Source organism: Canis lupus, chromosome 34 (genome assembly GCF_011100685.1).
Source record: "Canis lupus familiaris isolate Mischka breed German Shepherd chromosome 34, alternate assembly UU_Cfam_GSD_1.0, whole genome shotgun sequence".
Taxonomy (NCBI): Eukaryota; Metazoa; Chordata; class Mammalia; order Carnivora; family Canidae; genus Canis; species Canis lupus.
Genome location: NC_049255.1, coordinates 12,120,117 through 12,134,006, shown reverse-complemented (window position 1 = coordinate 12,134,006; position 13,890 = coordinate 12,120,117). Strand labels below are relative to the sequence as shown.

The following is a 13,890-nucleotide window of genomic DNA, read 5'->3' as shown; positions in this document are numbered from 1 at the left end:
CCCCCTGTGACCGTGCCACCCCCTTTAAGAGGCCACACTCCACCATCTCAGACAGCAGCACCTCCTCCTCCAGCAGCCAGTCCTCCTCTGTCCTGGGACCACTGAGCCCGCACACGTCTGCCAGCCCAGCCCTGCTGAGCACTGCCTCCTGCCCCTGGCCCCACAACATGCGCACCTGCTTGGAGGAGGAGGAGGAGCTGGAGCTGGAGACGGGGAGCCCACCTTCCATACGTGAGTGCACCCAGGCTCCAGAGCGGCAGGTGCTGCAGCCTCCAGCCACTCTGGGGGGGGGGGGGTGGGGGGAGGGGTCAGCGGTGCACCTATGCAATTAACTCACTTGCCTTTATAGACTTCCAAAAGTCTTTAAACACATTATAGTTTTTCTTTAATCAAAAAAACATCAAAAATTTTCACTTTCACCTAAAACATCACAGGAAACAGATTTAAAACAACCAAGCAAACAAAACCTAGATGAAACAAAATATAAATAGACAAAAGCATATGACATGAGATTTTAAGACCTAGGACATCTGCCACCACCAGTAGTGACCTGAGACGGGACTGTGATGTGAGCCCCATGGTCGTTCCCATCTCTGCCTGGAGGGCACCCGGGAGCCACGTGGGGAGCCTGCAGACCCCCAGAGGAGGGCAGCCCGGGGGAGCCCCGTGTAGCAAGAAGTCTCCAAGGCCTGGGTCCAGCAGAAGGCTGGTCAGCACCGCACCTGAGGGGACTGCCCAGGCTGGAGCCTCTGGAGGACTAAAGAGTACCCCACACACCTGCTCCCAGCAGCACACGGGCAGCAGCTCCAGGGCAGTGGCAGGTCCTCCGAGGGCATGCTCAGGACACCATGTTGGACTGAACACCCCTGCTGACCTGCACCAGGTCATGAATGCAGGGCATGTACAGGTGATCTAACTGCATCCGAGAGCAAAGGTTAAGGAGATTTATAGGATTACACACATGTTTGGCAGCCAATGGGGTAGATTTGCACTGTCTGATGCAAGGAAGTAGGAAGCGGAACATGACAAGGGCAAACAGGCGAAACCAGCTGGAACCGATGGGGTTGTTAGAATTGGCCTTCACACCATCATTCTGTGTCCTTCTGGCCTTCACACCATCATTCTGTGTCCCTGACATCTAGAACGTTACATCACAGCAGGGAAGGTGGGACGGACTAAACTTAGCACCATAACAGGCTGTAATCATTAAGGTGAGCACCTCCCTGGATAGAGTTAACAGCGCGACTTAACAGAAGAAAAGCTTAGTGGAGACGTATCAACACGACACAGAATCACCAAGTCAAGGAAGAAGATCAGTGAGCTGTGGATGACTTGGAGTGGCTTAACAAACACATAACAGAGTCCCCAAAATGGAGAGATGGCAAAACTTTGAAGGAACTATGGCTTAATATTTCCCTGACTTGGTGACAGGTGTCAGCCTACAGGCCCAGAGGAGACCCATGAGCCCCAAGCACGCAGGCTGGAGACACAGTGACAGACAGAACATCTGGGAAGTGGCCAGCGAGAGCCAGCTGTCTGGCGCGCGAGGAGGGTGGCGGCAGCATCTTTGTCACCACACATAGCTCGCGGGGGGCACGGTTTGCTGCTCTGAACAGAGAAACCTTCAAACGAGTTCAACGTGACAAGGATGTCTTTCAGAAACAGTGACACAAGGACATTTTCGTGCAAAGGCTGAAACAGCTCAACCAGCAGACCTGAAAGGTCAAAGGACGTTGTGCAGGGAGGAGGACGGTGACCCTGGGGGGAATAGGAGGCGGCGCGCAAGGCTCGGCCGCTTACCTATCTGTCAGGGGCAGTGGCCCTGGGGACAAGCACGGCATATGTGAGAACAGCATCGACGTGCTAAGGCGGACGGCGTGTGCACCTGGAAGGTATCCAGCCATGGCGGCCTCTGCCTGGCTCCAGGCCTCTGTGGCGTGGAGCGATACTGCGGGGCTGCGCCAGTGGGACATACACATCCTGGACGTAGGAAGACAGTGGGGAACAGAGGACTAACAGGGGAGTCGGTAGAGGCGAAGGCCAAGCAGACCTGTGGCCGCCGGGAGCAGGAATGCAGCATGAGCAGCCTCCTGTGAGTGACACGCGGGCTGTGGGCTGTGTCCCTGCCGCTTGGCCAACCACACACGGAGGGGCCAGCACTCAGCCCCACATGCAGGGGCCGAGGTGCTGGTGGGACCCGCAGGGGTTGGTTATCTCAGCTCCTGCAGTGGAGGATCATGGAAGTCTGCTTTCCCACATCCCACGGTACCCCACATAGTAACCCCACAGTACCCCCATGGTACCCCACACAGTACCCACACAGTACCCTCACACAATACCCCAGAGTGCACCCCACAGTACCCCACGGTACCCCACATAGTAACCCCACAGTACCCCCATGGTACCCCACACAGTACTCCCCAAAGTACCCACACAGTACCTCCCATAGTACCCCGTGGTATCCCCCACAATACCCCCACGGTAGCCCCCACAGTACCCCACAAAGTACCCTGCAGTACCCCCCACAGTACCCGTCACCCCACAGTAACACCACCCAGGTGAGGACCCTCCTCAGAGTGATGCTGCCTGGGACATGTGTCCCCCCAAGCCTCCAGTGTACCTGTGCCCCAGCGACAGCGTCTTTGAGGGCACCGGCTGACCACAGTCGTGTCTCTGCCCAGGTGGAGGCGTTGCCCTGAATCCTGGGTGTGGGCCAGGTGTGCAGGGGGCTGCGCACCTGCTCAGAATGGCAGCAGCCACCTGGGTCAGGCTTGTGTCCTGGACGGGCCCACGGGGAGCACAGCTGGGCACTCCACACTGCCATCCCAGAGCCGTGGCACCTCCCCGGCGGTGTCCTCCCCAGCCCCTGCAGGGCTGGCATGTCCCACAGGGAAGCCTGAGTCTGGAGGTGGGGCTCTCTTTCCCCCGAGGAGCCCCACTAGCCGTGATGGTCGGGGCCAGGGGTTGTGCTCAGCCACTGTGGCTCCTGCACAGACAGTGCTGTGATCCCCGTCCCGAAGCCGGGGTGGAGCCCCCAGAAGCCACTCAGGCAGGAGGTGGTGCGTGCATGGCAGGGCCATGGCCACAGCTTCACATGCGGTGACAGTGGACAGGTTCCCGCAGCCCTTTGGGGCGGAGACCTGGTCCCGTCCTGCTCTGAGGTTCCTTTAAGCCACATGGTCTTTCCTGGGCCTGGTGTTCTGTTTTCACCTCTGAGCCGCCTGGTAGAGGGGAGAGGCCACTGAGCACCTCCCTTGTCGGATGATTTCACAGGAGCAGGGTCGGTGGACACTTGCTCACATGGTGTCTGCACTCCAGCCCCGGTCTGCCTGCCCTGACCCGGCCTCACAAACATCCTGTCATCAGTCTGCTGGTGATGTCTGTTGACACATCAGAGGGCCCTGAGTGCTGAGGGCAGCCAGCCCTGACCCCGCTTCTCTTTGCAGTGACTGAGTACATGTTACCGGGGGACAGTGGCCTCGGGCTCCCTGGGCCATTGCGTGAAGAGGGCCACCCGAGCGCCTCCTCTGCCATCCCAGGAGGGGCTCCCAGCTGCAGCGGCACAGCCAGGACTCCATGACTGTGAGTCCCCCCTCCTGAGACCCCCGTGTCCAGGGCCCACGGCCAGCATGGGGGCCAGCCTGCCACTGAGGGCACAGATGAGCCCGGACACACCCTGAGGGGAGGCATGGGGGAGACCAGGGAGAGGGAGCCACCAGTGTCTTTCACAGAGATCTTCTGGACGACTGATGACAAGTGACATGGGCTCTGATCCGTGACGTCCTCTCCTTCTGCCAGACAAAGGCTTCTGGGCAGTGGTTTGACCATCGAGCAAAACACTCCCCAGGAGAGGGGGTGTCCTGGCTCCCCCTGAAGTGATGGGAGGGTTCACTCATCCTTGGTCACCCTAAGGTGCTGGGTGCCACAACCAGCCAGACTCCCTGGCCAGGTCTCCACCCTGTGCCAGATGCTCCAAGCACAGTACATGGCTGGATGTTAACGGCCCCCCAGGAGGGGCGCCCTGGCCAGCAAGGCTGCACCCCCAGGCCAACTTCCCCAGGACCCTGTGCCTATGCCCCCTTGAAACCACATACCCAAGAGGGTGGTATGGTTACTTGTGAGAGCTCGGGTATCCCTCCAAGAGGAGGGGGCCCTCAGCCTCTGTGGGAGCCGGTGGAGATCAGCTCTGCCTGCCCCAGACTCCCTCTGTCGGGAGGGCACCCCCGTGTCGGGACTGTCCTGAGAACAGAGGCTTCCCCGCCTCCCACTTGTAGGCCAGGCCTGGAGCCCCTGCAGAGGCTGCGCCAAGCTCACATGCCCTTGTGTTCTCATGTTCTGGGATCAGAACAGCAAACACAGGACTCACACATTGTGGGACCAGAACCCTCTTACTCTAAGACGCATCACAATGCCAGCCAAGGTGGCCCCCCGGCAGGCTCTGTCTGGGCCCAGAGCCAGGGGCACCACCCAGGAGGGACCCAGCCTCGCAGGGGACACCCTCTTGTCTGTTTCCCTGACCTTGTCCGTCCAGGCAACTACTTCTGTAACAGGATGTGTGTCTGTGAGTCTGAGAGCACCCTAGGGGTGCAAGGGCTCCGCAGCACCTCCCAGACACAGACTCGATGCCACGCACAGCCTGGGCACCTGGTGGGAGGGAGGGAGAGGGCCGCGGCGTCTGAGTCAGGATGTCCTTCCTTTCCCAGCCGTGACTTATATGGAAGAGAATGAGCCCCTCCAGGACAATCCCGTCACAGGGAGCACAGGAGCCTCCACTGTGGCCTGAGGCTGTCCTGCTGGGGGCTCCTGGTGCACCCCCACCTCAGCCACTGGCCATGGGGTCAGCACGGCCCGGGCCCCGCCTGCCTTTGTGCATCCCCCCTGCATAGCCCTCCACCCAGTCTGGGGGCTCAGGTGGCCCTGCCACTCTGACTGCTGCACCAAGGTTGGGGTGGGAGCTGGCGATACCTCAGTTCCCGTGGGGAGGTCCGGGCGGGCTTGGATGGTCTCAGGGCCCAACAAGCCCTCTGGGACCGGGGTTTCCCCAGTCTTCCAGGCAACACAGGCCCATGGGCAATGGTCCCCTGGAGCAGCCCCACTGAGTGGACACCAGGCACAGGGACACCTCTGAGTATATTTGGAATCTCGGTTTTCTTTCGTTTTTAATAAGGTAGTGACCTGTGGCCAGGGACCCAGGTTGGGGTGAGGGCACAGCAGCTGGGCCTGAGGTCTGGGGTGTGTCCGGGGCCCCAAGAGGACCACCCCACACCAGATGGAGGAGCCTGGGTGGATGCCAGGCCTTGAATGAGCTTCATGCTGCGAGGTGTCCTCAGAGCGGCAGCCACGTGGGGCAGGGGCTGGGGTCACCTGGGTGCTCACCATGGTGACCTTGCCATTTCCAGCTACTATAGGATGTTTTCTTCATTTTTTCAATGCTGATTCGATCCAAACTTGAGGAACATAAATAAATGAGACGTGTTTCTCTCACTTTGTTCTGTTGTATCCGGGTACGTCAGTGACATGCTTCACCCAGGGAGCCTGGCTCCTGTGACTTTGAGGGAACATGGCCCTGGGCAGCAGACCAGCCTTCATCTGGGGTCTCCCCGGTCCAGAGCCAGGGCCACCCCTGCCCTGGGCATGAGCAGCACTTTTCGGGGGCCTGGTGCCCCTGAGCCACACGCTGGGACAGCTCTGCTTGCATAGCTGAGCACCACAAGGACAAGCTGGCCACTGCCAGACGCCTCCACGGCCAGAGCCAAACAAGCACCCATGACCAAAATAGCCGTCAGATGACCAGAGAGCCTGCTCACTAGCTTCTGCCCAAAGGCAAGCTGCTCGCAGCAGCTGCAGCTAAAAATAAGCAAGAAGGGCATCCATCTTCGGGAGGATCTCAAGGGGAGAGCTCCGTCTTGCTTTTGGGCCGCTGCGTGCGGGCACGATGAGGTCGCTGCGCTCTATTTCTGCTGAGGCCCTGGTGTCTCACCCCCAGGTGGCCCAGCAGAGCCTGGACAGTGTCGCCCACAACCTCTACCCACTCCTGTTCAAAGCCAGCTACTTGCTGGAGCAGGCGGCGGTGATCCGAGCCCTGATGGAGCGCTGGCCCCTGGAGGAGTTCCGGCTGAGCGTGCTGCTCGGGCCGCACTCCGAACCACCGGTGGACCTGCGGGACCGCACCTGCAGGCCCTGCCTGGAGGCTTGCGTGCAGGGCCTCGCAGACCACGTGCTCCGGGCTGCGGGCCCGTGGCGGCTGCGCGTGGCTGACCTCACGGGTGTCCGAGATGTGCAGGTGCAGCAGTGCCCCTGCGGGAGGGCTCTGGGTAGGTGGGGCCGCACCGAGCTGCTGGCCAGGACCTGCTGCCAGCTGCAGGCGGCGTCCCTCGTGGTCCGGCCCCCCGTGCGGGTCCTCACTGATCTCTTTGTCACAGAGGGCAATTTCGAGCTGGTGCTGCGTGCCCTGGGGCCTGGCCCTGCCCCGCTGCGCGTGCACTGCCTTTCTTTCCGAGCAGACAGTCTGGGCCCCAGCCAGCTAATGCAGGTGCTGCGTCTGGCAGGGCCAGGTGAACTGCATAGGCTAGAGGTCGTGCACAACGTGCGGCTGCATGCTGGCCATGTGCAGCAGCTGCTGGCCCAGGTGGGCTTCCCACGGCTGGCCTCACTCACGCTGCCTGCCAAGGCTTTCGACGCACCCCCGAGCAGCACCCTGAGCCCTGACCACGAGGACCGCCTCCTTACCTCCATCGCCTGGGAGCTCAGCCAGATGAGCCAGCTCAACGAGCTGAGTGTGGCCTTCTCCACGCTGACAGGAAAGATTCCGAAACTGCTTGGGTGAGTCTGGGGTGACAACACAGAGGGCAGGCCAAGTGAGTGGGGTCTCTGCTCACAGCTCCTCGTGCAGGGCTGGTGATGGGGATGGGGGCCTGGGGTGGGGGTGGCAGGCCCAAGATGCATGAGGGACCATGGGATGGGACCTGGCTGCTGACAAGTCAGGACGTTCCAGGCTCCCTCTGCCTTTACCCCAGAAGGCCTGGACAGGGTAGAGTGATTGTGCTCCTCTCCTGTCTGATAACAAGTTACCCCAACAATGGGCAATATGGTGACAAAACCTTCAAGAACCAGCTCCACTGGGTCCACTGGGCTGTGGTCTCCTCCGAAGGCTTGGTGGGCTGGAAGGGTGGGGTCGTCCATGTCCACGTTCAGATGTGGCTGTTCAGGGTCTACCTCTGCACTGTGGCTCCTGGGAGTCCTCAGGACAGGGCGGCTGATCCGAGAATCAGAGAACACCAGGCGGGAGCTGCATATGCAGCTCACCGCTTCTGCAGACCGTGTTGGCTTGGAGCTGGTCAGTGGGTCCCCTGTGGGAGCACGGGAGGGCCGGGGGTCAGGGAAGGCCGACTCCCTGGGGTGGCATAGAGTTGCATAGAGTGGCAGGCTGGCGAGAGGCGCTGACATGGACGGGTCAAGGGTCAGCAGAGAGAAGGTTGGGGTCAGACGGCAGGGCAGTGTGGGGAGGTGGAGCATCACAGCCCCTGGAGGTTGTGAGCAGGAGGATGGCATGGTCACCTCCTTATTCACGAGGGCCACTCTGGCCCGCAACACAGACCCGGAAGGAGGGGCTGGGGAAGGACAGTGTGGTGGGCAGACAGCCAGCTCTCAGCACGCAGCGGCACAGGTGTGGGGCCCCCCACAGGCTCTCCTGCAGCGAGTGCTCAGCCTGGTGGCATCAGACCCAAACCAAATATCCCCAGGGTGGGGTACATTGAGAAAGTGTGTTTTTCACAAGCTCCTTGAGACCTGCTGCTCAGAGCAGGGTCTCCCCATAGCTGTGCATCTGCTGATGCTGGCCTCAGCACGTGGGAGGGGCTGCAGGTACCAGGCTGTAGGAAAGCTGGGCTGGATGGCTGCATGGCCCTTCCCCTCCTTGCTCCACAGTACACAACTGAGCAACCCTCATTCTAATTGATGCTTTACTTATGGACACTAAAAATTGAGTTTTGTATTATTCCCACATGTCACAGAGTATCATTCTTCTTGTGATTTGTTCCATTGTTTAAAGATGTAAAAACCATTTTACAGTCTGGTTGAGTAAGACCAGGACGCAGTGGACTCTGCCTTTGGGCCGTCTGCTGACTCCTGAGCTAGAATTCATCTTAATTCCTCCCAGAGGTCCTCCTGGGACTGCCCCTCACCTGTGCTGTTTCTTGCCCTGCCCTAGCCCCCTACGGACACCACTGAGGACCCTGGACCTGGCCAACTGCTCCCTGAACCATGAAGATATGGCCTTCTTGGCAGACTGCACCCATGCCGCGCACCTGGAGGTCCTCGACCTCAGTGGGCACAGCCTGTTCAGCCTGTTCCCCTCCACCTTCTTCCGGCTGCTGGGCCGGGCCGCCCAGACGCTGAGGGTCCTCACCGTGGAGGAATGCGACATCGAAGACAGCCACGTGAACATGCTGATCCTGGCCCTGAGCCCCTGCCATGAGCTGTGCGAGCTCCGCTTCCTGGGGAACCCCCTGTCAGCCCGGGCCCTGAGGCGCCTCTTCGTGGCTCTCTGCGAGCTGCCCAAACTGCGGCGTGCAGAGTTCCCAGTGCCCAAGGACTGCTACCCTGAGGGTACTGCCTACCCCCAGGACGACCTGGCCATGTCCAAGTTCGACCAGCAGAAATATGACGCGATTGCCGAGGACCTCCGTGCAGTGCTGCTTCGGGCTGGTCGGGGCGACATCCAGGTGTGCACGCCCCTCTTTGGAAGTTTCGACCCAGATATCCAAGAAACAAGCAACGAACTTGGAGCTTTCCTGCTGCGAGCTTTCAAAGCTGCTCTAGAGAACTTCTCCAGAGCACTGGAACAAATGGAGTAGGCCCTTGAGCAGACTGGGGGGGTGGGGGGGTGCGACTTGCAGCTCGGCTGTGCCACAGCCTGGACAGCCCGCATGGGCAGTCTTGGCCACCTGCTCCCCGCTATCACCCGTTAAAGCATCTCTTGCTGAAGCTCCTATGAGGCATCGGCCAAGCCCAGGTGAGAGGAAACCCTGGTTCCAGCAGAGGCCACTCCAGGCGCCTCCGCGCAGTAGAGCGGGGCTGGGCGGGTTGGGAGCAAGGATGGGGAGCTCAGACGTCTGGCCAGGGTGGAGAGGACATGAACAACCTGTCACACAACACAGGCCCTGTGCCACATCTGGGTTGTCCACAGGGCTGACTTGGGTTTGCCTATTCATGAGCTCCTGCCCGGCATGGAACAGGGGGTGTTAATGGCTTGAGCCCAAGGACCAGGATGCAGAGTGGCTTCCTGGGCTTCTGCCACTGTGGAAAGCCCTGCCTGGGACAACCCCATCACCGCTCCGGTTTCCTACCTCTCTTTGGACGCTGACGCCAGAGGAGCCTCTGCTTAGGCCGGGGCAGCTCCTCTGTGCCGCTGAGTCTGGGTGCAAACGTGCTTAACGACGTTTGCCCTTGGTTTCTTCCAAGAGCTGATTCCAGCAGAGGCTGAGTGTGGATGATTATGTACGAATACATAGCAGTGTGCCTTCCTCAGACCTGGCTTTAATTTCGGTGCAGTTAGGCATTTTAAAAAATATCTACATGTATGAAAATGAACTAAGTTATCAAGATAGAGGCTAGCCTTCGATGGGCCTGACCTCAAACTAGAACCCCAAGTGCTCAATGTGGGCTTAACTCATTCTGTGGGAGGGGCTGCCCTCCACCCAGCTCTGGGGCCCTCCCTGCCCCCCGGAGTCCTCACCGAGGTATCCATGCCCCCCTCAGGTATGTCTCCACCCTTCATGCCCCCCAGGTATGTCTGCACCCCCCCAGACCCCTTCAGGTATGTCTATACCCCCCATGCTCCACCCACTCAGGTCTGTCCATGCGTTTCTCCCCACGACCTAGTGGGGCTGCGTTGGGTGTCCACCCCCAAAGTGACCGCTGTGTCAGGACTCTGCTTCCTGGGGAAGGCAATAATGTTCCTCCTGGGTCTTTCAGGAAAGAGGGACACCCAGAAAGTGGGCAGGAGGGAAAAAGTGACATGTGACCATCCTGCCCCTCAGATTTGCTCTCTGAGCCACTTCTCCCACTGCCCTGCCCACACTCTGCCATCCCGCAGACCCATCCTGCTGCCAAAGTCTCCGAACCCTATCTCAGGCATGGAAGTTTCCCTTGCAAGAAGCTCTGGAAAGAGAGTAGAGTAGGTACAGGGCAAAATTTTGTGATGATCTGATTCTAACTCTAAAGAGTGGAGTGATTTCAGCTGTTTGTGGCCCACGGGAGAGGACTCCGGAGTGCACGCGGCTGAGCCGGGCACCTGCGGTCACTGGGGCAGGAGGTGGGCGCGCAGGTGTCTGCGGGTCATGAATGTTCCCAACAGCCCCACCCCTGGGAATGGCCCCCCATAAAAGCCAAGGAGGCTGTGGAGGCACATTTGGAGCAATTCTGCAGCCTCTGGAGTGGCCCCAGCAGAACCCATGCCTCCCTGTGCCAACCTGCTGCCTATCATTTCCCCGATCCTGTGGATCTGCTGGGCCCCAACCCTGAAGGACTGTTTCCGGCCATGATGGGTTTTGGCTGTGCCCACACAGCCTGGGATTCAGAGGTTCTGACAATGCCTGCCAGCCCCAGGGATCTGCCAGGACCCAGGCACATCCTGTGCTTTCATGCTGCGAAGGCCTGGGTCTGACACAAACCACAGGGACCGGGACACTCACACGTAGGCAGAGATGGGCAGATAGCAGGTGCCGACAGGGTGGAAAGTCACCACAGGCAGCTCCGGGCCTAGCAGCCCCCTGTCCCACTGGTCTCCCCAGAGCCCTGACAGCTGAATGGAATGGGGCAGGGTGCGGACCCCGACAGACACTGGGCAACCACCTTCCAAAACACCAAGGGCATGGGCTCTGTGTCCCCCAAGTCCTGTGTGGTGGATTAATCATCACACCTCCTCCGGGAAGCCAGCACTCCTTCCTGCTGCCCATCCTGGCAAAGGGGTAGAACAGATTCAGGGGCTTATTACACAGCTTTATGTCCCAGACTAGGGGGACCCTCTGTGCCACGGATGTGGCCTGAAGTCCTGGAGACGGGGGCCTGTGGCTCTTATGGTCACGGGATGCTCTCCTTTTCTTTGTCGTTACGTAGATTGAGCAGCACCCTGAGGAGCTGTCGCCCACTGGACCACAGGCTCCCAATTCTCTATTGCTGGGGCCCCTGGGCAGCTCCCTATGGGTGGAGATGCTGCAGCTCTCACCTGGGTCTCGATGCTCATCACAGTGATTCCACCCACCTGCTGCTGCCCGTCCTGAATCCCATCAGCCTGGGGCCCAAAACCGGGGCATCACCTATGACACTCAGCCCTGGCTGTGGGCAGAGCCCCTTTCATGTGGGGGCAGCAGCATCTGCCCTCATGTGATAAATGCCTTCGACAACCCCGTCCAGGCATCCATGAGCTTCTGCGCCTCAGGTCCAGGCAGCCTGGCTCTCCTCTCCACTGACGACAGACCACCCGCAAGGAGCCAGTGTCCCGCCAGGACATCACACACAGGGACACCCCCTCAGAACCACGCCCCACGAGGCCCAGGTCCTGGCAGCATGCAGTGTTGCAGCCACTGGCTGTGGTGCAGTGAAGGCGTGCGGGGGGGGGGGGGGGGGGGGGGCTCGAAACTCGCCACTTCCCTGCGGTCTGTCTGCACCGACGGGACCTTGACTTGCCAGAAGGTCCGCAGAGGCAGATTTCCGCAAGAGCTGCCCCAATGGCAGCCAGTGCTTGGCTCTCGAAGCCTCATTTTCTTTTTCAAGATTTCCTGCAGGGTTGACAAAAGCCACACACCTGATTTCCCCGCACCCTCTCCATCTGAATGTCACAGCAGCGTAGATGCCACTGGTTCCCAAACTGCCACACAGGGGAATGGAACAGGTAAGACGCAAGCTCAGAAGAGCCAGGAGGAGGAAGGTTAACGCAGATGTGCACACGTGAGGCAGAGACCCCTGCCCCAGGCTCCTGACACTTGTTGGCCATTTCTGGGTCCTCTCTGAGGAGGGAACCTGAGGAGCCACGAGGCCCCAAGTAAACCCCCCTCGTCGCTGTGTCGGGCAGCTCGAATCCATCTCTGTTGCTGCGGCCAGAGTCCCACTGCAGAGAAACGGAGCAGCTGAGCCTGTCGCTGCTGGAAGAGAGCAGCAGCTTGCGTCTGGCTCCTAGGGCTCGGGCGGCACCCAGGAGGTGCGGGGCCATCTCTGTGGCCTCCCTGGCTCCAGCTTTCTGCCTGCAGGGCCCAGCATGGCGTCTGAGCTGGGTGGGGTCCCCTATGGTCCATCACAAGACCCCCGAGCGAGCACATGAACCTTCCCCAGTTCCCTGAGTCCTGACTGCAGACTGGCTCTCAGGAGGTGAGATGGAGACAGCGGACGCAGTGAGACAGCCTTTCCCTCCCTCTCCTTTCAGTGGATTGTGAACACTTCAGCACACCTTTGAACAATCCACACAGAAATACTGTTCTAGTTTAATTAGACATGACTTTTCTTTTCATTCTTTTTTTTAGAGGTTTTATTTATTTGACAGAGAGAGAAAGAGAGAGGACGCAAGGGAGGGAAGGGAGAAGCAGACGCCCTGCTGAGCAGGGAGCCCGACACAGGACTCGATCCCAGGACCCGAGATCATGACCTGAGCCCCCCAGGGGCCCATAACTTCCCTTCTCAGACACACACAGGTTCTTTGGTGAAGTCCCTTCCCATCACAATGCCCCATCATCGGTGTGATGTTTGCAGGGTTACTTTGTCATCGTGAAATGTTGGTCCATATGCGCATGATACACACACACACACACACACACACACACAAGAAAATACACGACAGTTCCTTATCTGCATTTGTGAAGTTTTACGAGGGGGAGAAAGCATATTTAACAAATAAACTGGGATTCGTTTACAGAATCACTGCCTGCTTATTTTATTTGTGGAACATCCTAGTCAATTCCCATGCCTTCCAACTTTATTCCAAGTAAAACACCCTGAAACAGGTACTTTCACAGTAAGTACACTTAGAAAGCAGAGGCTGAACCCCTCAAAGCCCTTCCTGCATAAGTCACCACAACCCCACCCATAGTGTCCCCAAATCCATGAAAACCACAGGCCAGGAGATGCCCTGTCCTCCTGACTCCAGCACACACAGGACAGGCCTTGCCTCAGCCCTGGCCATGCTGGCTCAAGGTTTTGCTGAGACCTTCCAGAAAGCAGCCTGTACAGATGTTGGACTCTCAACTCCCCATAAATCCTACACACACACACCAAACGTCCCACTGTAGTGTTACTTAGTCCAGATATCTTTTGGTTCATCTGTGAAGTCGTCAGGCATGACATCATGTAAACATTTCCAACCCAACAAAATCACTGTTAAAAAGATGGATGGCATCAAACAAACCCTCAATTAAATTTGCCAGCAGAAGGCAGCTATGCTGCGCAAACAGACATGGTCCAACATAATCTTCCTGTAGGTAATGTCTGATTTTGAGCATCGAACTGGCATCTAAACTGACTTGGATGATCTGAACAGTTACCACGCTACTGAAGGCTGGCTCACAGCACGCTGGACACGAGAAAATATGGTGAAGATTAACAATTCACCTTGAAATAACCTACTAAATAGCTGAATTTTCCTCATTTTTTAGAAGATTTACTTATTTTTTAGAGAGAGTAGGGAGGGGAGGGGCAGACAGGGAGGGAGAGAGAATCCCCAAGGTGAGGCTTGATCCCACAACCCTGAGATCATGACCTGAGCTGAAACCAAGAGCCGGCCACTTAACCAACTGTACCACACAGGTGCCCCTGAATTTTCCTCTTAAAGTAAAACCAAAGAGAAAGCATTAGGCGGTTTATCCGAGGGTACCTGGAGAGTCAGCGCAGTAGGAGGAACCG

At 58.5% G+C, this 13,890-nt stretch overlaps 1 protein-coding gene and 1 long non-coding RNA gene across 4 annotated transcripts; one reads left to right on the top strand and one right to left on the bottom strand.

Annotated features, from left to right (window-relative positions):
* The first annotated feature begins 298 nt into the window (after nucleotides 1-298).
* Nucleotides 299-12,909, top strand: LRRC14B (leucine rich repeat containing 14B). Of its 3 annotated transcripts, XM_038583395.1 has the most exons (4): nucleotides 299-2,092; nucleotides 3,447-3,582; nucleotides 5,987-6,822; nucleotides 8,210-12,909. In XM_038583395.1, exons 2-4 carry the CDS (start codon nucleotides 3,577-3,579, stop codon nucleotides 8,853-8,855), a joined length of 1,488 nt encoding a protein of 495 aa, XP_038439323.1. In that variant the 5' UTR covers nucleotides 299-2,092; nucleotides 3,447-3,576; the 3' UTR covers nucleotides 8,856-12,909. The 3 variants fall into 3 exon arrangements, 2 of the variants coding, with proteins under 2 accessions (XP_038439323.1, XP_038439322.1); XR_005383726.1 differs by lacking the exons at nucleotides 299-2,092; nucleotides 3,447-3,582 and having other exon boundaries at nucleotides 5,514-6,822; nucleotides 8,210-9,013; nucleotides 9,188-12,909; XM_038583394.1 differs by lacking the exons at nucleotides 299-2,092; nucleotides 3,447-3,582 and having other exon boundaries at nucleotides 5,514-6,822.
* LOC119867480 lies at nucleotides 2,503-8,842 on the bottom strand. The gene is made up of 3 exons (XR_005383729.1): nucleotides 7,101-8,842; nucleotides 6,730-6,828; nucleotides 2,503-5,447 (listed from the first exon to the last, which is right to left on the bottom strand). It is a non-coding gene; the product is annotated as an uncharacterized LOC119867480 (long non-coding RNA).
* Nucleotides 12,910-13,890: the final 981 nt, after the last annotated feature.